Source organism: Lutjanus erythropterus, chromosome 16 (assembly GCF_056507025.1).
Source record: "Lutjanus erythropterus isolate fLutEry1 chromosome 16, fLutEry1.hap2, whole genome shotgun sequence".
Classification (NCBI taxonomy): domain Eukaryota; kingdom Metazoa; phylum Chordata; class Actinopteri; order Lutjaniformes; family Lutjanidae; genus Lutjanus; species Lutjanus erythropterus.
Genome location: NC_139332.1, coordinates 36,455,362 through 36,482,829, shown reverse-complemented (window position 1 = coordinate 36,482,829; position 27,468 = coordinate 36,455,362). Strand labels below are relative to the sequence as shown.

The 27,468-nt window shown below is 40.2% G+C and overlaps 2 protein-coding genes across 4 annotated transcripts; one reads left to right on the top strand and one right to left on the bottom strand.

Moving 5' to 3' along the window:
- Window positions 1–12,935: 12,935 nt before the first annotated feature.
- On the top strand, window positions 12,936–19,026 carry LOC146313579 (E3 ubiquitin-protein ligase RING2-A-like). 3 transcript variants are annotated; one of them, XM_084739329.1, is made up of 8 exons: window positions 12,936–13,006; window positions 13,201–13,252; window positions 15,107–15,208; window positions 15,499–15,659; window positions 16,050–16,274; window positions 16,587–16,907; window positions 17,148–17,412; window positions 18,324–19,026. In XM_084739329.1, exons 3-8 carry the CDS (start codon window positions 15,131–15,133, stop codon window positions 18,534–18,536), a joined length of 1,263 nt encoding a protein of 420 aa, XP_084595455.1. In that variant the 5' UTR covers window positions 12,936–13,006; window positions 13,201–13,252; window positions 15,107–15,130; the 3' UTR covers window positions 18,537–19,026. The 3 variants fall into 3 exon arrangements, with proteins under 3 accessions (XP_084595455.1, XP_084595457.1, XP_084595454.1); XM_084739331.1 differs by having other exon boundaries at window positions 12,956–13,252; window positions 16,050–16,265; XM_084739328.1 differs by having other exon boundaries at window positions 12,956–13,252.
- A 3,519-nt stretch (window positions 19,027–22,545) lies between these two features.
- rps18 (ribosomal protein S18) lies at window positions 22,546–27,448 on the bottom strand. The gene is made up of 6 exons (XM_084738847.1): window positions 27,385–27,448; window positions 26,286–26,384; window positions 25,986–26,072; window positions 25,136–25,237; window positions 23,146–23,237; window positions 22,546–22,667 (listed from the first exon to the last, which is right to left on the bottom strand). Exons 1-6 carry the CDS (start codon window positions 27,385–27,387, stop codon window positions 22,592–22,594), a joined length of 459 nt encoding a protein of 152 aa, XP_084594973.1. The 5' UTR covers window positions 27,388–27,448; the 3' UTR covers window positions 22,546–22,591.
- Window positions 27,449–27,468: the final 20 nt, after the last annotated feature.

Genomic DNA, 27,468 nt, shown 5'->3' with positions numbered 1-27,468 from the left:
ATGCGTCTGTACAAGCAGCTAATTATAACAAATTTTTATGACCTATATTACGTAACTTATGTATTGAACTTAACTTATGTAACTTATTACAACCCAAACCATGAGCTTTTCCTAAATGTAACCAAACTGCAAGTGTTCCCATCGTTAACTACGTAATAATGAAGGTCCCGTGTGATGAAGGTCTAACACACCTGACGCTGGTCTTTCCAACATTCATATGTGATGTTTTGGGGCTCATACAACTTAATTATTGTAACTCAGCTTGCAATAAATACTGCCTTTAATAAAAGTATTTTTGCTTGTTCATGCAGACACTGCTCAATTTTACTGTATATCACTGAGTTTACCAAACTTACCAGCTGTGAACATCTGGATTAAACACATTTAAGGTCTGCAGACTCTGAATGTGTGGTTGCACATTAAAGCTCTGAGTAACTTCTGGTCCATTCTGGTCATGACCGGTCAGCTCTCAACACAAAAATGACTGAAGAGGATCCTCTGTGCAAGAAGCTAATTTTGACCCATATTTATGACGGCTATTACATAACTTATGTACCTAATTTAAATAACTAGCATGTGTATTTTAACCAAAACCATATTCTTTTCCACCCAAGTCATAGTCAATAGTTTTTGTGCCTTTAGTTATTATTGCAAACTTAACCACCGTTAGAGGGTTACCTTCAGGGATAAATTTTGAGGCATCAGGCTGTATTTGAAGGGTTGAGAGTTAGAACATTCTGGTTCTAGGTGTAGTGCAACAATCAGAACAGTGGCTGATATGATGTATGTAACTGACTGATTATCCCAAGATCAGATCCCACGCTGGATATGGAAGCAGAAAAGTCTTAGATCCAGCACAGTAATGTGGTTTTGTATCTAAGAGGAGACGCTGCAAAAGTACAGACATACACATTTTTAAACCATAATACTTATTTAGCTTTGATTTATGGTCAGGGTTTTTTTTTCCAGATCTTAAGAACAGGTTATGTATATTGTAATAACACAAAATCCCAAAGCACATCTGGATTTCCCTCGCAGCACTGGCTTGGCACCACTGGGATAAATCTAAAACCAGTCAAAGCAATTTGTTGTCAACATGTGGCCCCACAGCTGCAACAAAAACCTCAATGAAGGCAGGTTCTGTTGCAGGATTGTTAGATTGTTGGATTAGATTTTCTTGAGTCTGTGCTGCTCAAGGAGGTTGTGGTAGAAGGTGATGCATGGATCAGAAGTAGCATGGATGCAAAAGGAGCAGAACCGGACCTGGCTACAAAAATGACTGACAAAAGGAATCACAATGCATCACATATATTTACATATAAAAGAATTACTGAGTCAGAAATGGGAGCAGTTCTGAAATGCAGAGCTCAAAATGACACACGGCTCGTCCTACCCTACTATAACAATTTACACTGTGACGCCTACAGGGTGTTTCTGTTCTGTTCCAAACTTAAACATGTGTATCAGGTAGTAAAATTATTATCAACATGAAGTAAACAATGCATTTCTTAATTGCTGGTTGCAGTTGCACAATGTCATGAAATGTCACTTAGCAAGTTTCACATTCCAATTAACTGCAAAGAATACGTATGATCCACAAATTAAAAGGGAGTGGTCTGTAATTACTTATGAGTCTGACGTTAATTTGATTGTATGTGGGCCTTTATAGGTGGTAGAGGAGACCGAGAGACCACAGAGCGAGACAAACTCAAGAAGAAGAGAGATACTGCGAGGAAACCCACAACAGCATCACTTCACTTCATCATCCAAGTGAGTACTTCACTGACCATTTAAAATCACTGTGTTCTGCAACTTTAGATTCTCCTCTGATTGTTTTTTTTATTTAGCAATTATATTTTACTTTTATTTAGTTTTTTATATATGCATAATTGTCTCAGCAGGTGATAAAACTAGAGGAAAAATGATAATTTACTTTTTCCCAATCACTTGTGAATCACTCTGTGAGTTTGTGCTCACTCTATTGCTCCATTCTCTGTGAAAACTAAACTAAACTAAATTTAATTTTGTCATGACAGTCAAGGATAAATGTAATCTAATGAGGGACAAACTCTGCATAAACCAAACTGCTTTTTTTTTAAGTCATGAGTGGACGTTACATATTTATTATTTCTAACTGGACTGAAGAATGAGAACGACGGTGGATGTTAGTTTGAAAGACGAGTTGAGTGCAGCCAAAATAAAAGGACAGATCAAATTTTGTGACAATTTCACAAACCGTCATGAGACTGTAGATTTGACAGGGGAAAGTTGTTTGGTTTTTTTTTGCTTTTTAGGGGCACATTATTCATAAATCAGGGATTTCTTTGGGGAAATCTTTTTCAACTTTCCTGTTAATTTGGTGAACATTATTTGTTTCCTACACTTACACCTACACCCCAAAAATGGTTATATTTATCTATCTTTTGGTGATTAATTGCTGGATGTGTTTAAAGGGATAGTTTGTGTTTTTTGAACTGTAATTGCAGAGGGTGCTTATCCACAGTCAGTGGATGGCAGTCTGTTTAAGTGTAGAGTATGTTGACCACTTTACCTTGTTGTCAGACAGCCTTTTCTGACGGGAAACTGCTGTTTTATAAACTAAATATCACTCATTGCAAAGCAACCAGACTCCATTAACAAAAACATTTTAACTTGCAGAACATGACAGTTTCTGATTTATCCCTGGTTTGATTGGTTAGTTTTGTTGTGTTATTGTGAGACTTCAGTGTTTTAAAGGGTTCATTCAGATTCACCGAAGTCAAGCGAGTAACACAAACTAACTACCAGATTGAGGCAGCAGTAAATCAGCAACTACAGTGTTCTGCAGGTTAAAATGACTGTTTTTGTTCATGGAGTTTGGTGGATTTGGAATGAGCAGTATCTGGCTTATATAACAGTAGTTTCCTGTTGGAAAAGGTGGTCTGACAGCAAGATGAAGTGGTGAAAATATTCTGAATTCTGCACTTATTGAGGATACATATCTAAAAAACCAACCACTTCATAAAATCTGAACTATCCCTTTAAGAATCCCAAACATTTCTGGTTTGAGAATTTGCTGCTATTCTTTGTTTCTGTTTTTTGTCAGATAAGTCCCTTTGGAGTTTTGTTTTCCTATTTGGCCTCTGACCATTTTTATCAGATTTTTATGCAGATTTCATGCAAATCCTCCAAACTTGTAGGAGTTTTTAGTGGAAGGTGATGCTGGTTCTTGCTTCTTTCTTTGTTAGAAGTAGCCTGGATGCAAATTTAGAAATGCAGAACCTACAATCAAACACACACACACACACACACACACACACACACACACACACACACACACACACACACACACACACACACATGTTCCTTCCCTCAGTTTTCTACATAATATATTACATCAACTGAAAAAACGCCCAGCGGGGCGTCACAATGGCCTGGTTCTAAAGAAAAGGGCTAGTTCCAAACTTGAACACATGTATTAGCCCATAAAGGTATTATCAATATTAAATAAACAATACAGTTCTTAATAACTGGTTGCAGTGTCACAATGTCATGAAATGTCACTCAACAAGTTTCACATCCCACACATCAATCATCATCATCATCTGAAAATAAAAAGGAAACACCTTAATATGGGAGTGGAAATCTATAACTGATCATTACTATTAATTACTCATCTGTTTGACGTTGATTGTGTTTGTGTATATAGGAGGCAGAAGAGACCGAGAGACCACAGAGCGCAAGACAAACTCAAGAAGAAGAGAGATACTGCGAAGAAACAACAGCATCACCTCACTTCATCAGTCAGGTGAGTACTTCACTGACCATTGAAAATCACTCTCACTTTAAATTCTTCTCTGATTAAATACGTTTTTATGATTTATCAATTATATTTTAATTTTATTTAGTTTTTATATACATGTATAATTGTCTAAGTAGGTGATAAAACTAGAGGAAAGAGATAAAATTTCAAATTTCCCTTTAATTTAATGGACACATTTACTACTTTAATTTTGTGACGTAACATATTATTGTGGAGAAAAAATATTATTTTATTTTTATTTTTATTATATAATTTTATTTTTACTTTTAAAAAATGTTTATAATTGTTGTGTTTAAAGGGATAGTTTGGGTTTTAGACACTTAAGACACCTAAAAATATCAATGTCAGTTTAAATATACTTATTTAGAATATTTTCATCACTTTACCTTGCCGTCAGACAGCAATGTCCAATGGGAAAGTGCTGTTTTATAAGTCAAATATTGCTTTCTCCAAAGCCACCAAACTCCATTCATAAAAACAGTCATTTTAACTCACAGAACATGAAGATTGCTGGTTTTCTGCTGCCTCCACTGGTTAGTTTCTTTGTGTTATTGTGTATTAAAGGGTTAGTTCAGATTCATCAAAGTCGCACAATAACATAAACAAACTAAGCAATTGAGGCAGCAACAGAACAGCAACTCCTCTGTTCAGTGAATTAAAATGAATGTTTTTGTTAATGGAGTTTCAGTCTGTTTGGAGTTGTGTTTTCCTCTGAGCATTTTAATCAGGTTTGACAAAAATCTTTGACACCATCCAAAGTTGTAATGCAAAATCAGAGCTAACAGGCGTGTCAACTCCACTCTCTCTAACTGTTCCTTCAGCATTTGGTTGAATATTTATCTGGCCTAAAGGACCTGAAAAATATTAGAATCTGTTACTGTTTGTTTTCCTCCCTGTGGTTTGTACTGAAAATTGTTTCCATTGGGATTTTTAGAGTAAAGTACAATGTTTTGAGCTGATAATATGACTCAATAGCACCAATACATTTTGGAAAGGTCACTCTACTTGGCTATTGACCTTTTTGTGTGTGGCTGCATTTACAGATTGAATAATTACATTATATTTATACATTTATTTATTTATTTCTGGACTATGCAGATTGATAGACATCACTGTAAATGTGCAAGTGTCCACATTCAACTGTTGTTGTTATCAGATATACAGATTTGAAAAATCTCTTTTCTACTATTTTTTATTTTCTTACAGGAGATGATCAGACATAGTTTTGGTAGAGAAAGTGGAGGAGAACAGAAGCCGATCACAATGATCATCAAGACTTTTATCGTTATCCTTATGCTTATGGGTGAGTACTAATTTCATATTTAAAAAGGAAATCATGACTAAATGACAATAAATGATTTATTTCTGACCAAACTCTTAAATTAAAACAGCATCCAACAGCCAGCCTGCTGAAGGAAGCCTCAAACTGAGGTGTCCACGAAGAGCAATAATGGCCTCGACAATACCTGCACCCTCCCCGACAACATCTGCAGCAACAACAACAGGACCACCAGCAGCAGCAACTGCAGCAAGCATGACAGCAGCAGTGACAGCAGCTGCAGCAGCAATAGCCTCAGCAGCAGCAACAACAGCCGCAACAACAGCCGCAGCCACTTCTGGACCCGCCGCTGAAGCAGCAGCTGCAGCTGCAGAAGCTGCTGCTGCTGCTGCACATCAAGCAGCATTAGCTTCAGCAGCAGTAATGAATGGATCACTATCACCAAACATGGCAGCAGAATTAGCAAAGAAAGCAGCAGAGGCGGCCAAAGCTGCAACAAATGCAGCAAAACAAGCAGCTGAAACTGCACCAGGATCAACAGCAGAAGTGGCAGAGAAGATCGCAGAGGCCTCATCAAATGCATCAGATGCAGCAATTAAAGCAGCAGAGGCAGCAGCAAAGGCTGCATCAGCAGTAACACCAGAAGATGCAGAGGCAGCTACAGCTGAAGCAGCAGAGGCAGCAGATGCTGCAAAAAGAGCTCTAGCAGCAATACAAGCAGCATTAAAAGCAGCCAAAGACCTCACACCTGAAGAAACTGAGCTGATGCAATTATCAATTGCAGCAGCAGAAAGAGCAGCAGAAATGGCAGCAGAAACAGCAACTAAAGCAAAAATGGCAGCAGAAGCTGCAAGAGCTGAAAATGCAACACAAGCAGCTGAATCAGCTGAAGAAGCAACAACAGCAGCAATGGCAGCAACAGCTGCTGGAAATGCAGCAACAGCTGCAGCTGCTGTAGCAGCAGCAATTTCTGCAGCAACATCTGAAGAACCTACTGCAACAACAATGATAATGGCTCCAAAAGTAAATACATCTGCCCCAATGACAACAGCAGCCGCAACAGCAGCTGCAGCAGCGATAGCTTCAGCAGCGGCAACAACAGCGGCAACAACAGCCGCAGTCACTTCTGGACCTGCCGCTGAAGCAGCAGCTGCAGCTGCAGAAGCTGCTGCTGCTGCTGCACATCAAGCAGCATTAGCTTCAGCAGCAGTAATGAATGGATCGCTATCACCACACGTGGCAGCAGAACTAGCAAAGAAAGCAGCAGAGGCGGCCAAAGCTGCAACAAATGCAGCAAAACAAGCAGCTGAAACTGCACCAGGATCAACAGCAGAAGTGGCAGAGAAGATCGCAGAGGCCTCATCAAATGCATCAGATGCAGCAATTAAAGCAGCAGAGGCAGCAGCAAAGGCTGCATCAGCAGTAACACCAGAAGATGCAGAAGCAGCTGAAGCAGAGGCAGCAGAGGCAGCAGATGCTGCAAAAAGAGCTCTAGCAGCAATACAAGCAGCATTAAAAGCAGCCAAAGACCTCACACCTGAAGAAACTGAACTGATGCAATTATCAATTGCAGCAGCAGAAAGAGCAGCAGAAATGGCAGCGGAAACAGCAACTAAAGCAAAAATGGCAGCAGAAGCTGCAAGAGCTGAAAATGCAACACAAGCAGCTGAATCAGCTGAAGAAGCAACAACAGCAGCAATGGCAGCAACAGCTGCTGGAAATGCAATAACAGCTGCAGCTGCTGTAGCAGCAGCTATTCCTCCAGAACCTACAGCTCCAGCAACAACCACAGCAGCAGCAGCAACAATGATGGGCAATCAGTCAATCACAACAAATGCATCATCAACACTACAATCAGCCACAGCAGCAGCAACAGCCTCAGCCACAGCAGCAACAGCTGCAGCCACAGCAGCAGCAGCAGCAGCAGCAGCAGCAACAGGAGCCACTGTAGGACAAACATCAGAAGCTGCAAAAAATGCTTCACTAGCTGCTCAAGCAGCAGCTGATGCTGCTGCAGCATTAACAGATGGGCAAGCATCACCAAAAGAAGCAGCACAAGCAGCAACAGATGCAGCTGATGCTGCGACAGCAGCTGCAACAGCAGCAATCCAAGCAGCCACAGCAGCGCCTGAAGCATTAGCACCATTAGCAGAGAAAACCCTGGCAGCATCAATAAAAGCTGCAGGAGCAGCAAAATCAGCGGCAACAGCAGCAAGATTGGCAGCAAACATTCAAGCATCAGAAATAACACCAGAAACTGCAGAAGCTGCAATAAGAGCTGCAAAAACAGCCGCGAAGGAAGCAGAGGAAGCAGCAGAAGAACTAAAAGCAATACTTAAAGCAGCAGCCATGGGACCAACACCACCAGCCGCACTTCAATTAGCAATAGATGAAGCTGAGAAAGCAGCAGCTCTGGCAGCTGAAACTGCAAACAAAGCCATGACAGCAGCAGAAACAGCAGCAGAGGCAGCTGCAGCAACAGGAGGGACAGCAGCTGAAAAGACAGCACTTTCCAAAGAAAAAGTGAAAGAGGCAATAAGTGCAGTAAAAAAAGCAGCGGCACTGGCTGCAGCAGCAGCAATGCCAGCAACAACAACAACAGCAGCCATAACAGTCCCTGCAACACTGGCACCAACAGCGGTTGTCAAAATGACAGCATCATCTGCTTCTGCAGCTGTAGCAGCAGCTTCTACAGCAGCCGCAGCAGCCGCAGCCACCTCAACAGCCACTGGAGCAACATCATCTCCTGCCGCAGAAAAAGCAATGAACGCTGCAGAAGAAGCAGCCAAGGTCATCACATTAGTAGCAACAGGAAAACAACCAGCAACATCTGCAGCAGAAGCAGCAACAAAAGCTGCCCAACTCGCCAAGGAAGCAGCAGAAGCAGCAGAGCAAGAAGCGAAAACAGCACCAGCATCGAAAACAGATGCAGTTGCACAACTACCAATTGCAGCATTATTAGCAGCAGATGCCGCCAAAGAAGCAGCAGCAGCAGCAGCAATGGCTGCCTCAGGAAAACCAGCAGCGATCACAGAAGCTGCCAAAGCTATAAAAAAGGTGGCTGAAAAATCAAGAGAGGCAGCAAAAATATTTGAAGCAAAAATATCATCCACTACTGAGCCAACAGCAGCAGCGGCACGTATATCAATGTCAGCAGCTCAGTCAGTGGCTAAAATGGCAGAGGCAACGGCATTGACAGCATCAGCAGCAACTGCAACTGCAGCAACACAGAATGTGACAGGAACAATGGAAGCAGCAGCAAAGGCCTCAGCAGCAGCAGCAACAGGAGCAAAAGCTGCGCTTCCAACTGCAGGTATCAGTTCATCCACAGTGCCACCAACTACTGAAGCAACAGCAACAGCACTGGCAGCCACAAGAGAAGAAACCACAGCAGCAGTAATGACATCCACAGCAGCAGCAGCAACCGCAGTAGCAGCCACAACAGCAGCAGCCGCTGGAACGACATCCAAAGAAGTAGAAGCTGCAGTAAAAGAAGCACAAGCAGCAGCTCGAGCAGCCACATTGTTAGCAGAAGGAAAGGCAACACCAACACTGGCAGCAAAAGCAGCCGTAAGTGCTGCAGAAGCAGCAGAAGCAGTAGCACTTGCAGCAATTCAAGCAGCAGTAGAAGCACCACCATCGACAGCACGAGAAGCAGCACAGATAGCACGGGCATCATCAGAAGCAGCAGTGGCAGCAAGAAAAGCAGCTACAGCAGCAACGAAGGCAGCTTCCAAAACAGCAACTCCAGAAGCAATCACAGCAACCACAGAAGCTGCGAAAACACTGGCAGAGGCAGCAGAAGGTGCATTAAAGACATTGTCAGCAGCCACAGCAGAAAAAGAAGAAGAAATGACAGAAGCAACAAAATCAGCAATAGGAGTAGCAGAAGCAGTGGCACAGATGGCAGAGGCAACGGCCATTACAGCAGAAACAGTTCCAGAGGCTGCAGCAGCAACGAACCCAAAACTGATGACATCAGCAGCAAAGGCTGCAGCAAGAGCTGCAGAAGCAGCAGCAAACGCAGCAGAAGGTTCACTGCCAAACACAGCTGCAAATGTAACACCAAGACCAACTGCTGCAAATCCAGCAGAAGCATCAGCACCAAACACTAAAGCACAACAATCAGCAGTGGTTGGGTCGACAGCGGCTGCAGCGGCGGCGGCGGCAGCGGCCTCAACAGCAGCAGCAGCTGCTGGGCCAGAGGCATCCAAAGCAGCAGAAGAAGCAGCAAAAGCTTCAAAAGCAGCAGCGGTGGCTGCCAAGTTACTTGCAGATGGAGTGGGAACAGTGGAAATGGCAGCAGAGGCAGCAGAAAAAGCAGCTGAAGCATCAGATGCAGCATGGCAAGCAGCAAAGCAAGCAGCAGCAGCATCACCAGCCAGCTTAGTGCTACGAAACACACAAATAGCTGCAGCAGCATTTAAAACAGCAAATGCAGCAAACACAGCAGCAAAAGCAGTGAGAATGGCAGCATCTAAAAAAGCAACGACAGAAATTGTGTCAGAAGCTGTTGAAGCCGCCAAAACAGTGGCCACAGAATCAGCTGAAGCAGTGGAAGAATTACAGGGAATCCTGTTAGACAGTGCAGGGTCCACAGCAGCAGACCGTGAATCCATTGCAGATGCACGAATGTTGGCAGAGATGGCACAAGCAACAGGAATGGCTGCAAAAGCAGCTGCAGAAACCGCAAAAGAGGCATTGTCACCAACATCAGCACAGAACACAGCAGACCTTGCAGCAGCACTGGCATCAACATCACAGGCGGCAGCAGCAGCCGCCAGCGTAGCAGCATCAGCAGCAGAAGCGGCGGTGTCAAAAACGTCCTCCAACAACGCAGCAGCAGGAGCAGCAGCAGGAACGCCAACGGCAGCAGCAGCAACTACAGCATCTGGAGCTGGAGCTGGATCTGGAGCAGGTGCCGGAGCTGGATCCGGACAAGCGGCAGCAACAACAGCAACAGCAGATGCAGTCAACAACAAAATCAGCCTCATTTCCGTCACAGTGGCCGTCGTAGCTGCGGTGCTTCTGTAAAAAGCAACACATGTAGCTACATCATCATGTCAGGATTGATGAACTCATGAACTTAAGTGTACAATACAAGACATGTTTATTACTTTATTGTATTAGTTTACTTCCAGTGTATCGCATGTATGTCTAAATTATGAACATTTGATAGTTTTCTTTTAAAAGTCAGAGAAGGAAGAGTCAGCTGGTCCTCTAACTCTGGGTGCAGTAATCATCAGTGTAATAATCACTAATCAGTAACAGTGGCAAACATGGCTGATATTTAATCTTTTAAATAGGTGTAAATTATACTATTTATTGCCGTATTTATTGTGTGCATGTGTGTGATACATTGTACATCACACAACTGACAAAAAATGATCTCTAGATTAATTTCAAGTCAAGTTATTGTTCTTACACTGTGTGAATGTGTGTTTATGTGCAATATATCACAGTTCTGTTCATCGTTTAAATTAAGTCCTCAATACAAAAGAAAACTGTGTGTGTGAAATTATGTAATTATATTATTATTATTATTATCATTATATTGTTTATTCTAATTATTAATATTTAAAATTGTGAATGTTTGTGATTGCAAAGTTGTGAGAGATGCATCTTAACTTAATTCTTGCTAACTGTCTAATCAATAAATTAATAATAACTGCATTGAACTGCCTCATTCTGCTTCATTTAACAGCTTAATGAGTCCTTGAATATTAGTATTTCATATTTCACTCATATAAACATTGTGTACCTTCAATGAAGAGCTGAAACAAGATGACCCAGGTTATTCTTGTGATAGCAAGCAGTTTGGAATAAGATTATTTTTCCTAACTTATTGCTTACGAGGAAACTAAATGGAAACTTTAGTATTTTTCAACCTGGACATATTGGGAAAATACTCTAAAAAGTATCTAAATAATCTAAAATAGTAAATAGAAAATAGTCTAAATGAGAAATGACAATCCTTGAAACTGGTTCAGTATTTTTTCATGTCACAGCAGACTGGTGAGCAGACATGTTATTTTTTAAAGTGTCTCAGAGTCTCTTAATGTTAAACAAAATACACATTTTAAAACCATAATTCTTATTTAGCTTTGATTTAGAAGGACTACAGAGTCGACATGTTATGGTTGAGACACACCTGATTAATTGTTTAAAAATATAAAGTGTAGCAGTGCTTGAGCAGCATTCCTGCCTTTTTGAAAACCAGGAACTGAATCAGGGGTCCTTAGAGTATAGCTAATGCTTTTTATGCCTGATTAAATCATGTCTTTATAAAACTCTGTTAGAATTAACAGAAATCAGGAACACAACTTTAAAGTGCCAACATTTTATAAACTACATATATTTCATTTATATAAATCCTGAAAGAGTGTTAGTATTAATCATTTTTTCCGTCTGTCATGATTTGTCCCATTTCTCAAGAACAGGTGTTACCGATTTATTTTTCATTTCCTACATTATTGTATTGTTTTACAAGTGAAAATGAAATGATGCTGATGAAAGAAAACGTCTGACAGCGTTCCTCTGAGGTGATTAGATGAACTCTGTCGGGGTGGTGCAAAGTGAGGCGTGTTGCCGACGCCCACAGGTCAAACTTCATTAGAAAGTAAGTATTACATTCCAACCATCATTCCATGATAATAACTAACCAGGGACACCCTCATGATGACACACAACACTCCCCGAAACTGTTTGTACAACATATAATGTTATATAAATAGACATCATTCCTTGGAACTGAAACTATTGTGATACAGTGGTGGAGGAAATATTCAGATCAAGTCCTGCCTTGAAAATGTTACTTAAGAACAGTATGTAAGTATAATCAGGAAATTGTACTCAAAGTAAGCAAAGTAAAAGTAATCTATGAAGAAAAAAGTCCCATGGGATAACCTAAAAACATATTTTATTCTATTTATTACAGCGGTGCACCCACCATACTCAGTGTCCCATATGAGGCTATTCACCCAACATACAAGGGTATTAATACGTAATAAAAACATAATTAATAACAGAATTAATTACAACATAATAATATAATACAATAATTAATCAAAATAATCAAGACAAGCAATTTCTGAGACTTCACGTCCAAACTATTTTCTGTTTCCTGGGAAAAAGAAAATGGGAATAATAATTAAAAAAATTAATAAATAAATAATTTTCATTTCATTGACAACTCAAAAATTCAAGGCAACATACTACTATAATTTTTTTTTTTACAGGTTTGAGCCCAACTCAAATTCTTAAGTTTTGCCAACTACTAATATTTTGTTCAGATAATTTACTTTTCTTATTTAGATTAACTTAAAAGTTTTTTAGAAACCACAAAAATTGTATTTTAAAAAATATGAAGTTAAATAATTCAAGTGAAAGTGAATGATGGTTAAATTTTTAATATTTTCAACTAAAACTTTTTACAGTTTATTTCAAAACATTTGAGTTTGTGTTGGGCTCAAAACTCAACAACCTATAGCAGTACATATCGCAGTACAACTGTAAAAATATGTAGCCTGTACATCAAATAACAAGAAATACTTTTGATATTTTATCAACTAAAATGTGGCTCTGTGCCTTTTCCTCTAAATTTTGATGGTGGCTCATCTTCTTGAGTCTAACAAACAAAAAAAATTAAACAATGAAACAAAAAAATCTAAAAAAAAAAAAAAACAAGTCTTCATGTTAAATAGAGTATTCAATAGTTGCTCCAGACAGATGTTTTTCGATCCAAAAATGTCTCTTTCGATCATAAAGGTCGCAGACTCCTGATCTAGCCTGTCCCCCTGGTGTAATACACTGACCGGCCGCTGGGGGTCACTGCCGCTGAGAAGGTTCCGATGACAGCCGAGGAGAAGCGACTTGTTCCGGGGAGAAGAAGAAGGAAGATGGCTACGGCTAATGTTAGCTAGCAGGTGGGGCTCGAAAAATGTTGCGCTCTTCATCTTTTTGACTTCTTTTCTCTTCGAGTGAGGCTCAGCCGTAACTAAAAATCATTCCGTCGACAGTGTAACGACTCAGACAGACAGTAACCAGCAGAGTGTGACATTAGAGTGATTTATTAAGTAGTTTTTTTAGGCTGTGTGTGTCTGTGTGTGTGTTTGTGCAGGGGGAGGGGGTCGTGTCTCCGCTCGGTCAGCTGTCCGTCAGTTAAACGTCAGGTGAGTTTCTGTTTGATTTCATGCTTTTTCCCTCTCTTTTCTTTAAGGACTCCACCGATGATTATGAAGATTTTACCGTTTATTTGTGAGGTCTGCACACAAATACAACTTTACTAACTTGTTTGTTGATTGTAACCGTGAGGAAGAGTCTCTGGTCCCTTCAGGAAGTTTTAACGTTCAGACTGTCAGCAGCTCTCATCAGTGTCACCATCAATAAAACATCACCTCCTGTGTTTGTTTCTGTTTAGTAACTTCATTTTAGCTTTATGTTGTTTTTTCTCATAAATGTACCATAGTAAACTGAAGTGAAGTGTAAAAGGTTTTGCTTTTCCGCCCTGTGAAAGTCAAGTAAAGTCAAATTTTATTTATACAGCCCAATATCATAAATAGGCCTTGCATGATTAAAGAGTAAAAATCCAAACCTCCTTAAAATGTGTTTTGTCCCAACTCTCAATAATGAGTGAATTACAGGTAGAAAAACACAAATGTAACAAAATAAATGTATATATTACAGGTTTTTTCAGTTGTTTTGGCTCATTTTTATTTCTCAAACCTAAGTACAATTGTCACAACCTTATTTCAGTTGTGCAAAAAGTCCTGAGTCACTCAAAACATTTTATTCATGTTTCAAAACCAATTTTTGTGTCATTAAATCAGCCAGTGCCAGCAAAATGAAAAGTGACAAATGAAATGAATGAAAATGACAGTCAATCCTGCAAATATTTCATCTTTATGAATCTGTTTTATGTTGACACTCATTGTTTACTGTGTTATACAAGAAAGTCAGTTTAGTCTCGTTCAGTGCAGCTTTAGATTCAGATTTCAACAGTAAGTTAAAGTTTACTGATAAAGGTCAATAATGCTGTACCACACAGAAAAAGTAGTTTACCCACCTTTATTCCCCTCATTGATTGATCCAGTGATCTGATAATAGATGAATGAACTCTCAGCCTCATTTCAAAGACGTGATAATCTGAGTTTCCTTGAGTTTACACCAAACTACACTCCTGTTTACATTCACTATGAACAGAAAATCCACCTTTGATCTTTCTTGTAGTCATATAATGAAAATTTGCCATAAAATAACATGAATATTTATGTATTATACATGCATGTCTGATAGATTTTGATAATTTAATGGTTCATTTTGCAGTTGACAGCTCAAACAATGAAAGGATGTTTAGAAACTTGAGTTTCACTGAGAATCAGCTCATCAGTTTTAATCAGTGAGCCATGTGCAAGTGGTTGTTGTGCAATACAGTTGTACTGTCTCTTTCGAACAGATGATAAAACTTGTGTAGATCAAAAATCATTTAAGAATTGAGCCAAAGTGAATGAGAAAAACTTTAAACCTGAAATAAGAAAATGATCAAATAAACAAAATGCTGCCTATAAAGATCTGCTTCATGTTTGATCCTGCATCATCCTGTCAGGGTTTATTTCACAATAACGACCTGCTCACTGTACATTATCCCTCACATATCAGGCTGATAATATCGGTTGGCCGATACATCCGTCTACTCATTTCAAATGTTACACAGTCCAACTTTATCAGTAACACTACAAAAGAGGTTTAGACAATCAAAGGTCGTCATCGATCAGTTTCATTGACTCTGTCTTTCTTCTACTGCACTGGGCAGCTGCAGCAAGTTGGATTTTCAAAATAAAGTGATTAGTGAAGATGCACTGGAAACGGAGCCTCCAGGTCCAGCTGCCTACAGATGTGAAGAAACTGTTCTTATGGTGTGAGGGGTTTCAAACAGCTTGTGTCGGGTGGTTAAGGCCCTGACAGGTACAGGTCTAAAGTTTTAATACGTGTGTGTGTTTTCTCTCTCTGTCTGTCTGTTGGTCCAGGGACAGTTGTAGGAAACAGCAGTCATGGCAGCTCCAGTAAACATCCAGACTCCCAGTAAGACCTGGGAGCTGAGTCTGTACGAGCTCCACAGGAGCCCTCAGGTAAAACGTGTGTGTGTGTGTGTGTTTTACTGCTGTTTATTGTTCATTCTGTCATTACAATTAACAGACTGACAAAAATTTTAAAACAGATGACATATATGAGATATCAGCACTGAGTGTAAAAGTCCTTCATCGGTCTGTTTGTGTTTATTATTTGCAGAAAAGCACTGATTGTTGTTACTTTTTAGATCTAACATGGTTCACATGGAGTAAAAGCTGTAAACACCATGCACACCAGCTGCGACAGTGAATGTGGACATGTGTGACAGTAAAACTGTGTGTGTGTTCAGGAGGCAATCATGGATGGGACGGAGGTGGCCGTGTCTCCTCGGTCTCTGCACAGCGAGCTGATGTGTCCCATCTGTCTGGACATGCTGAAGAACACAATGACGACCAAAGAGTGTCTGCACCGCTTCTGCTCCGACTGCATCGTCACCGCGCTGCGATCAGGGTGAGCACAGCACAGCAACAAACAATCATTATTTTATTTATTTATTTGATTAATCTTTTATGGTTTTACAGCCTCAATGTGGTGCAAATCTTGCATTAAGATCATCTGATTATCTGCCTGCTCCTCTGGTATTTTAATAAGCAAAGTCAAACTTATTTATTAGTTTTATTTTAATTTAGTGAATTTAAAGGCACATATTTTTACTGTAATAGTAAGTAGTTAACAGTCGGAGCAGCCGAACTAAAGGTAAAAGTAGAAAAATGTAAACTTCTGATGATGGCTAGAATTCATTAGCGCTCACACTGTAGGAGACGCCACCGCAGCAATGGTGGCTTATTATCTTCTGGTACTTTGCTGGATTTAACTATACCAGATCTCCTCCCTCTCCAGGAACAAAGAGTGTCCGACCTGCAGGAAGAAGCTCGTCTCCAGGCGCTCGCTGCGCCGAGACGCAAACTTCGACGCGCTGATCTCGAAGATCTACCCGAGCCGGGACGAGTACGAGGCCCACCAGCGCCGCGTCCTGGAGCGACTCAACAGGCTGCACAACAAGGAGGCGCTGAGCTCCAGCATCGAGGAGGGACTCCGGCAGCAGGCCCGCTACAGGTCCGAGAGGTGGGGGAGGAAAGGGGGAGACGACAGGAAGGTTTTTGTCTACTGTCTATTCCAAGGACTCCTTTACCTTTAAAGGGAAAATTCAGCACTTTTCACAAAGATGTCCAGTCAGTGTTGATGGTAAATGTAGTCAGTTGAAGCATTAAATTGAAAGCTGAGTTCTCCTGCTTCAGTGATGTCACAGTGATGTCACCGGTTCCAACAAAGTAAGAGCTATATGTTAGTTTGGTGATACAGTTCTTGTCTGAACGTCACCAGAATTTTCCCTTAAAGACGAATGTCTGGTCACATGTGTTTACCTCCACCCTGCAGGAACCACCGGGTGAAGAAGCCAACTCAGGAGAGCGACAACACCACCTTCAGCGGCGGGGAAGATAACGGTGACGCCCGTTCACACCTGTCCCATGACTCCGCCCCCTCACACACCCCTCACCCGGCGGGTCGGACCCCCTCGGAGGCCGGGCCGAGCCGCAAGCGGCCGCGGGCGTCTGACGATGGCTCTGGGGGCGAGGCAGACAGCGGCAGCCCCACCCCTCCACTGAGACGCCACAAAGAGGGGCCGAGCTCTGAGATCGAGCTGGTGTTCAGACCACACCCACAGCTGGTCCACGCCCAGGACTACAACCAGACCAGGTGAGACTGGACTGTTTGAGACCTGAAACTTTCCTGTATCGTTAGAAAAATTAGTTTTCATTGACTAGAATTTGGTCTAAGTCAGATTTATATTTCTTCTATATAATAATTTCCATTTTCATTAAATGTATCTGTAACTGTAATGAAATACAGTTACCTTTTTTGTATCCAGAGTGCGTAACCTAGACTAAAATTAGGGGTGGATTGTCCGTTTCTTATCAAAATGTTCTTTCTTTGCAGATACGTGAAGACGACAGCGAACGCCACAGTGGACCATCTGTCTAAATACCTCGCTCTGCGCATCGCTCTGGAGGACGGACAGACCAACAGAGAGACAGAGGACAGAGGAAAAGAAGAGGGAGAAGCACCTGCAGCAGCAGCAGGAGGAGGAGGAGGAGGAGGAGAGACAGATGGAACAGCAGGAGGTGGAGAAGGGTCGAGTCTGAGCAACATCAGTGAGAAACAGTACACCATCTACATCATGACGAGAGGAGGACAGTTCTCTGTGAGTGATCACACCAACACGCTGCAACACAGGAACTTAAAAATGGGTCTGATGCAATTTATGATGTGATTGGCTCTTTCATATTAGGTTCATATAAACAGTGGTTTGATATTTTGGTAAAAACTTCAAATATCAGAGTGATCTCGATCTCCTCTTCTTACTGTCAGCAGAAGAGAGAGAACGTTTATTTCCCAACATGTCAGACTGTTCCTTTAATGGATCACTGACAGAAACAGACAAGACAACTAAACATTTACAGAAAAAAAGAGTCTGGTCTCAAACTCAGATGGATTCAGGCCACTTCAGTGTTCATGTACTGCAAGAAAGTGCAATGTTTTTGAAAACTGACTCTATTGTTTCCATTACTGACACATTTTCATACAGCTTTATGTACATTATTTAGCCGTGCATCAGACACAAACTCTTTGTTTTCATCAGACGCCACAGAGAATGTGGTGAAAACTGGCTTTGTCATGTCACTGATCATAAATGTCACCTGATAACCTGTTAAGAGAGAAATACTGTTGAACAAGATATTCTTTTCTTTCAACACACAATCCTTCAGAAATACATACATGCTGCAGCAACTAATGATTATTTTCATTGTTGATTATTTTATATTAGTATATTTAGTTGTTGTGCATAGGATTAAGTATTTTGGTATGAAAACCCAGAATGTTAATATAACCAAGTATCCTGTATGATAAATACATCTGTCCGTCATATGCAACAAACCAGACTGCTTTAAAACTGGTACAAAAAAAACCCAAATCTTCCCAGCTGATGAGCTGAAACTTGTCCTGAAAGTTTATTTGTGAATTGGTTGAGCTGACCTTTAATGAACACTGCAGCTTATCAGGGCTTCTACACCATCTGTTCCTCCACCCACCTCTTTCTCTCCTCCCTCTCAGACGCTGAACGGTTCTCTGACTCTGGAGCTGGTGAACGAGAAGTACTGGAAGGTCAGGAAGCCTCTGGAGCTTTACTACGCTCCCACCAAGGACCAACAACAACAACAACAGCAGCAGCAACAGCAGCAGCAGCAGCAGCAGCCACCACAGCAGAAGTCTCCTCCTCCACCTCCTCCTCCTCCTCCTCCTCCTCCTCCACAGAGGGAGGCATGAGCTGCTCTCCTCTCCCAGCCCTCCTCCCATCGCTTAAACACATCGTCTTCAGTCAGTTTGACAGATAATCATCAGTGTATCTTCGTTCAAAACTTCCTGGCATTAAAACATCTTATTGTTTTCATCTGTAAAAACTGGCCTGTTTGATCTGGAATGTGTGTAAAGAAAAAGACGAGCAGCAGCAGGGAGGAGACGGAGAACAAACCACAGGAGAGCAGCTGTAAATCTGTGCTTTTGTCTGCTTGACAGCTTTGAGGAAAACTGTCTGACAGTTCACTGGTCACTGGCTGAAGTCCTGAGGAGGATTTGGGATTATAAACTGTCCCTGTGGTCGATGGACCCGGAGAAACAAAATGGGATCAATCTTTATTCTGATATGAAGCATCTGCAGCTCGTCAGCTTCTGTTTTCCATCAGTTTGATTCTGTTTATTACTCACAAATGTTCAACAGTTGCACACGTTTAAAAAGACAAAACTGTGCAAAGTCATGTTAACTTCAGCTCCAACTTCTCTGGATCTGGATAATTGAGACTTTTTAGTTCTGAAGTTTTATTTATTCCTCCTGTGACAAAACATCCACAACACAGAAAATGAGCAAACTTATTCAGGCAGTACGTATGGAAGCCCTTTACAGCCAGGAAAAATGATGAAAAATATTCATATTAATGAATGAATAAAATGTTCAAATTTTGCTTAACTGATAGATGAAAACGTCGCCAACTGAGAAATAATTAATGAGACCATTTTTTCTTTACAGTTTCCCTTTTTTTTTTTTTTTTTTTTTTCAAGTTTCCTTGTTCAACAGATGTCTCCGTCTGTTTAAACAGTGTCACATGAGGTACAATTACAGCCATTTCTAAACCAGAGTCATTGTTAATTAATACATTTTTAATCAGCTAAACACTCGATGGCACCTGATGATTAATGATTAACAACCCGGTCGAAATTTCGACGTTGTTACGGAGGCTGAGAACGGCTGTATTTGGAATAATTGTTTTAATGCTGTTAACTTGAGATCATAAATTAATTATCTTCTTGCAAATTCTGAGCAGTTTCCTGAATGATCATTGGTAACATTAACAATCAATTAATTAAATTTTGCTCAAAACAAGTTTTTTTCGTTCTCAATCGAAGCTTTATTTCCACAGCGTGTGCTGACCGTCATAAAAGCTGACATGTTAAAATACATACTTGAAAATCAGATAACATGCAGAGCATCCTCACAATGACTCAACATAAATATCTGATATTTATTTGATCGATCGATTAAATTTTACTTCACCAATCAAATTCTTAATGACGATCAGTCGTTATCCCCTCTGTTATGGAGATGAAGCTCGTTTTCTCAAGAAAACAAGATCAATTAACCTTTTTATCGTGACATAACAGCATTTTAAAAAAGTACAGCTGTTCTTGGCTTCTGTAGTTTGTAAGTCAAAATGTAAACCTTTCAAGTTAGAATTTTCAAATAGAATCTAAATTGGCAAAATTTTGAGATTAGAAAAAATGATTAAATAAACAAAATCAAGGAAGAGAGGAGCGCTGCGTGTACAAAATGTTTGACTGACATTTAACTTCGCAAAATTTAACTGCAGAAATCTGTCACTGATCTGCTGCTTCATGACTTCAGCTGTCCTCTTTCGTTTCAGAGAGAAAAGATCAATCAGAACAATCAGTCAGTCTTTGGTTGCCCAATTCAGAATGAAAGAAAGTTTCTTCCTGTGATTTTTGATCTGAATTTACTGAAAATCTTTGTATAATTTAATTTCTAAGAACAGGACTGAAGCTGTTTTGCTGCTCGCTTGGTGACAGGATCAGTGTGGTTACAGCTCAGAGCTAAAAATAAATAATTGTGCATTATGTCTGCGCTGTCAGCTGGACCTCCTCTATTGCTGGTTTAGCTTTTCTTCTTCCTCACAGAATTTATCTTAAGAAATTGTCTGAATGAAGACAAGCAGCTGTAACATGCTTCACAGCAGAAGCTTAAAGACACACAGTCATTCCAGTTTCTGCAAATGCAACATCCATTTTCTAAACTGCTTCTCCTGTTCAGGTCTGAGGGCCTGGAACTTATCCCAGCATGCACTGGGGCAAGACTACATATTTTAGGAGCAATATTTCAGTTTGTTTTAAGAGGAGATGTCAGGCAAGTTGGGTATTTTTTCAAAAAGTCTCATTAAGAAAAGAGAATTTGTTTCCTTTAATGTGTAATTTTAGAGCTACAAACATGTGTAGGTATCTTTAACTTGTCTGCTATATTTTATTAAGATAAAGACAATTCTGTCTCTTAAACATGTAGCTTTAACATCCAAGTACCTCTCATTTCTTCTTTAAACACACAAACCAGTTTTAGTTCATATGGAAGTCCAATTTCGTCCAATGTGATGACAAAGAAGGATCCTGTAAGTCATTATAATTCTTAATAACTTCATTGAAATGATAAGTTGTTAGTGACCCAGTATCGCTAAATAATTCCACTTATTTTTGACTGAGTCAATTAAAGATAAGAAAGTCATTACTTTGATAGAAATATGTCATTTTGCAAAACTTAATTATTTTGAGATACTAAGATAAAACACGGGAGAAATTCACTGTCGCTTCATTGTTTCGAGAACATTTCTCGTTAGAAATCTTTTTCTCTTCATCACCTTGGCAGAAATTGGCTCCCAGTTGGTATTTCTCTTTTCTCTCGTCTCAAAAAGCCATAAACCTGACGCGGGTTCAACCTGAGTTCTTTACCGTTTCGACTCTTTGCTCCACTTCTGTCTTTATGCACTTTATATTTCCTGCAGCCATGTTTTCCTACCTTACCTCAGTTTTTATGGAATATTTAAGAATAATGCAATATTTCCTTTTTCTCCTGTTGTTTAAATAATTACATTATCTGTCAGCAATGCAGCACAATAAACTAAAAAGACATTTCATGTCTGGTGTGATTTGTTTTAAATGGAAACTGAACAGCTGTAAAATGTCACACAGGTAACAGATGAATAGTTAGTATTTATCTCTTCATTATTTTCTTGACTTTTGATGATTAATGTTTCTATGTAGGACGCCCAAATTTGAAAATATGATGTGATTGTTTTTTTTAAAACAGTCCAGTGCAAATCTGTGCAATTCCAGTATGTTTTCACCACCAAAAGTGCTGGTTTATGCCACTGACAGACTCACTGCTCTTCAAAGTAAAATTAGTTTTTGTTACTGAACACAGAACATTCACTGCTAAACCTGAATACTGGTACTAAACTGCTGCAGAGCAGTTTCCTCTGTGATCTGCAGCTAAAGACAAATTATGTTTTGTTTGACCTGTGCCACGAATTATACGTAGTTTGTCAATTTAAGCAGTAAAAGTTTCAGTTTCTTGCAGTTTATTTTTGTGAAGCCACTCAGTGAATCTCATCTCGCCCAATAAACATCAGCACCAACCTGACAGCCCTTTTTAATATTATCTTATCTGAAGTTTTGTCCAGTGACTCCTGTTGCTTTTATCAGCCGTGAAGAGAAAGAACAAGTAGAACCTGATGTTCTGTGACCTCATCCCAATAAAAAAAACAAATAGGTATTGTAGCTTCAGCAGCTAACGTTAACTTTTCAAGGGAGGAAGTCATGACATCAAGTAATCAACTTGTGGGTGATCAATTGTTGGTGGTGCAACTGAATCTAAGAGCTAAAAAAAAAATCAGTGCAAGCAAAAGAACCAAATTCAGTCTAAAAACAGAGTTCAGCAGAAAGACACAGAAGCTTCACCCCAACTTTGAACCTGTTTCTCAACCCTGGTCCTCAGGGACCCCCTGTCCTGCATGTTTTAGATGTTTCCCTGCTCCAACACACCTGATTCAAATGATCAGCTCATCATCAAGCCTCTACAGAAGCCTGATCACAAACTGATCATTTGAATCAGGTGTGTTAGACATGCAGGGCAGTGGTACCTGAGGACCAGAGTTGGGAAACACCGTTTTAAAGAACTGAATCCAAAATGAACACGTGAAACAGACCAGGACAGACAGACTTTGTCAAATGTGACAGTTTATTGAAACAAAGGGAAGCAGGGGAGTTTACTTCTTCTTGGACACACCAACGGTGCGACCACGACGGCCGGTGGTCTTGGTGTGCTGACCGCGCACACGCAGACTGGAAAAGGAAAGGGAAGAGAGAAGATGGTGAGTTCAAACAAAAAAGTGCAAAAGTGTTCACTGTTACAGAAATAATGCTTGATGACAGGAACTGGTGTCCAAAAATAATTTAGAAAAGTTACTAAAAGTGCCTTCAGCTTTCTAAGGTAACCCAGACATGTGGCTTCAGATTCAAGTTTTTCCAGGACAGGCTCTCTCTGCACCGAATTTCCTCTACTGACCCCTAAAGCTCATGGACGTGAAATCTGAGCAGCTTCACAGTTTATGAGACGCAGACTACAGCTGCACAACTGAAGCTCAGAGGATTAAAATGCTGTGATTTAACAGATTTGGGGATCTATTGCAATAAAAGGGACAAACTGTTTCAAACATTTCAGAGGTCACAGGGATGAATCGATGCAGAGGCTTGGTGTTTGTCTGTGTTTGGACTGAAGAACAACTCTGCCCAAAGTTCAGACTGGATGAGGTCCTCTTACCCCCAGAAGTGCCTGAGACCACGGTGAGCCCTGATCTTCTTCAGCCTCTCCAGATCTTCTCTCAGCTTGTTGTCCAGACCGTTAGCGAGGACCTGAGAACAGACGCAGCGACAGTCAAGGTTTGTATCACACCAGCAAATAAAAGTAAAACGGAGGGATACACACGCAGCTACACCTCAAAAAACAAGACCCACCAGTTTAAAAAGGCAGTTAATTGCAGTGTTTGCCTACACAACATGGTGTTCAACGCAGCAACACTTATTCAAATAAACATTTTGTCTGTTTTAAGAACTAAAACACTGATAAAGAATTTGATCCTCATGATTTGTCTTATAAAATAGTAACAAAGATGCAACCAGAAATCAATTATTAAATTGATCTCCAGCTATTGATAACTGAGTTATCAGTTAGTAAGAAAACAATTTTTTTCTTTTTTTTTTTTTTCTAATTTTTTTTTAATGATTTCAGCTTCTTAAATGTGAATATTTTCTGGTTTCTTTACTCCCGACAGTAAACTGAAGATCTTTGGGTTGTGGACAAAAGACATTTGAGGACGTCATCTTGGACTCTGGAAAACAGTGATCAAACATTTTTCATCATTTTGTAACATTTACAGGTAAGCAATCAAGAGGTGTATCAACTATGAAAATAATCAGTGGTTGTAGCCTCACTTTTTACAGTGTAAAAATCAACTTGTTGCACTCTGGTGACCTCAAACTTAAGTTTCACGTTTCTGTACTGCAATTTTTTGTCATTTATCCATCAACATGTAAACCAGGGCTGCAGCTAACAATTATTTTCAATGTTAACTGATGTGCTGATTATTTTCTAAATCAGTTGTTTAGAAAAGGCTAAAAAAAAAAGTCTGTGTCCTTAAACCCAAGACGTCCTCGAATATCTTGTTCTGCCAACAACACAAAGATATTCCTTTTACTGTCAACAGAGTGAAACAGAAAATAAAATTTCACATTTAAGAAGCAAAATTCAGGCAACGGACTTAAAAAAAACATCCAAATTAGTTGGTGATTGATGTAATAGTTGAGTGATAACAGCTGGAGTTCTAATATGCACTGGTACTGATGTCAGCAATAAGCCAATATCAGGTGATTTATCGACAGCAAAACTGCAGTGGAATGACTGAATGGACAGAAGATTTACATGATGAGCAAAGCTCTGGGTCAAAATATAGTATTTGCTCAGAATCAAACTGGCTGAGGTTGATCATGTGATACGATCAAACGCTCCACAGCAGCTACTAAACTGGACCTCGGGGTTTGACTTTGAAACCATTTCCAAGCTCAACAATGAGCTGTCAATCTGAAGTTATGATCTTCTTTGTAAGAACAGCTTCATCAAAGACTGAGCTGACGGTTTTATTGTTCACAACTATAAGGACATTCAAGTTTAATTGGCTTGAACAAAAGCAGGTGAACATTTAGACTCCGTTTATTTTTCTTTGTTAGACAAGCAGCTCTTCTGACAGTCACTTCTCTGCTAGTCTGCCAGGGAACCACATTCCTGCCTGCTGCTCTGCATCACAAATCTGAGTATTAATTAATTAATTAATTTGACAATTGCTCAACCAGTAACACCACAACCTGTCACAGTAAAAATTTAATCAACACTCACTCAATACTTCAAATTTTTCTGTCATTGAGGCATTTGACTGATTGACAACTGGAAGAGGAAAAGGTGTGTCGGCCACAATGAAACATTTAATATAAACCGTTAATGTAAAACTTCTTTATTTCCTTTTGTGGTTACCAAACTATTTCTGACGTGCCACAACTCAGCCTGAACTTAACATCTGTGACATGTAAAGTCTGTTACAGCTGCTTATATACAGCAAGTTCAAACATTCTTATAAGAAAGCATTATCCTATAGACTCTGTGGGGACGGTTTTAAAATGATTCACATTGGGTTGTGGATTGTAGTTTTTACAGTGATCCATCAGAGGATCACATGATTCACTGGTGGTCAGTCACCTACCTGGCTGTATTTGCCATCCTTGACATCCTTTTGCCTGTTGAGGAACCAGTCTGGGATTTTGTACTGGCGAGGATTCTGCATGATGGTCACCACACGCTCAACCTGGAAAACAATACAGCTGTTAATAAAATGCGCAAAAAAAAAATCCTGGAAGCCCAAACTACCCACATACATCCAGAAAAACTGAGAATTTATCAATCCCAAAGGGAAATGTGGAAAACTCAACATTCTTTATTAGTAAAACATTTTCAACTTAAGTTTTATGAAACTGTAACCATTACTAGTTCACGTCACAAGTTTTTTTAAAATGTTCACAACACTATAGAATCAGGAAACATTTGCCAGTTTCCATCATCAAAGTAAAAGTGGGAAATGTTGCTTTTGTCCACGAAAGACTTTAACATCTTGTCAAAACAAATGAGCACAGGTTCTCTTTGGCACAAGATGTTTTGGATGTTTTAAGATTTAAAACAGAAAACATCTGACCTCACAGAAAACAAGAATACCATCAGTGCAGTTTTTTATACTTAAAGAATTTAAGCAGCAGGGCTGCAGGAGCAACAAAGGCAGCATCAATGTCTTCACAGTTCAGTCAAGACGACTCTGATCTGATATCAGGTGCCAATAACGATGTAATTCATCTGACCAATGTCACCTATCCATGTACCGATCCTGTGGTGTAATGTTTGTATAAATCCAATTTTTAAGCATGTGGTCAAAATACTGTTGCAGAAATTCAACAGCCCTACAAAGATATCAAGTCAAACACAGCTGCCCTGTTGTCACAACAGTCTCGCCTGTAGAGTTCCACTTTCTAGTCATTCCTGACAATTGAGAAGGCTCCTCTCACCTCCTCATCAGTCAGCTCTCCAGCCCTCTTGTTGAGGTCGATGTCGGCCTTCCTCAGGACAACATGGGCATAACGTCTGCCAACACCCTGAGATGAGAGACGGGGACATATGTATGATTTTACACTCAGAACAGGAGATGAATGTCTGATATGCATATTGATACTTGAGTAAATACATCAGGTTGATACCTTACAAACATTATGCTTAAATACTGTAAGTCAGTCAGCCTTGTGCTGAAAATGCAAAGGATGAAACATCAAGTGCACATGAAGTCCAGTATATTTAGGAGAAAACCTTACCTTGATGGCAGTGATGGCGAAGGCGATTTTCCTCCTACCATCAATGTTCGTGTTGAGAACACGAAGAATGTGCTGGAACTTCTCGGGGATGACCAGAGACTGAAAACACAGAACATACATTTTATCAGAAATGCATGACTCTCACTATGTCTGTATCCATCACTACTCTGTCAGGTTTTACCCAAACCCTGTAGCGTGTTTACCCCCTAAAACTGCAGAAAACTGATGTTGAACTTTTGGACAGTAACTACAGAGGAGCACTTAAACTGAAAAGATTAACTTCACAAGCAAGAAACACACTGCTGCAGCTGATGGCTGCTGCTAGCATCTATAAAGCCAGAGTTGTGCCCAAATAAGTTCTTTCTCAATGCCACCCTGCAAAACTAAATTAATTTTTTAACCTACATATTAAACGATCTGTGTTTCATCACAAGGTTTATTGACCAAGCAATCAAGTTTTGATCGCTATGTTCAAAGTGTGGTCTCCGTGCATCTGCAGCTAACATTTTTGGCTCCAGTTAGCACTGCTATAAAAGCTGCTACTGCTCTGATCAACTCTGGAAACCAACGAAGCTCACCAAATTGTAAACTAAAGCAGCTCGGCACTTCAGCGGTGCGGCTGTGTTTTAATTACACCGGTGTAACATCCACTTTATCTCCCAACGTGATGATACCAACATGCTAACACCTTGTCATTGGAAAAGTATGAGGCTAGTTAGCTTGTACAGCTAGCCTCCTTAACGTTATGAGTGTTATTTCAACTTGCAGCACTTTGTGCAGTGGTAAAAGGAACTAACAGTTCTGCTTGAAACCGGTGATAAAAAATGTGTAGCATTATCCACAAACATAAAACAATACTAGCGCGTCCACTCGCGCTAGGTAGCTAGCTAGCTACACTCTGTACACCTCGGTTCAGCGTTGACAGTAAACTGCGTTAATATGTACACTTCTGTAACTACTATGACAACAATTTAACATCCCTTCGCTCACATAACATGTATACAATTCACCACGGCTCTAAATGTAATAAACGAGTGAGAAAAACGCCAGATGATTAAGGATTTCAAAACTCTTCTAGGTTGATAGAAGAAGAACTCACCATCTTGGAAGTAGGTTCCGTGCGAAGAGGAAGCCGCAACGGATCTCGCGAGAGTTTGACCCTGCCGGCGAGCGGAAGTCAGTC

Excerpts from the sequence above, each read along its gene's own strand:
- LOC146313579 (XM_084739329.1), top strand. The coding sequence starts at position 15,131 with ATGGCAGCTCCAGTAAACATCCAGACTCCCAGTAAGACCTGGGAGCTG. Across the intron at positions 15,660-16,049 it reads GTCACCGCGCTGCGATCAGG|GAACAAAGAGTGTCCGACCT; the intron begins GTGAGCACAGCA and ends CTCCCTCTCCAG. Across the intron at positions 17,413-18,323 it reads CGAGAGGAGGACAGTTCTCT|ACGCTGAACGGTTCTCTGAC; the intron begins GTGAGTGATCAC and ends CCTCCCTCTCAG.
- rps18 (XM_084738847.1), bottom strand. Across the intron at positions 26,073-26,285 it reads TCGCCATCACTGCCATCAAG|GGTGTTGGCAGACGTTATGC; the intron begins GTAAGGTTTTCT and ends CTCTCATCTCAG. Across the intron at positions 22,668-23,145 it reads GGTCTCAGGCACTTCTGGGG|TCTGCGTGTGCGCGGTCAGC; the intron begins GTAAGAGGACCT and ends TTCCTTTTCCAG.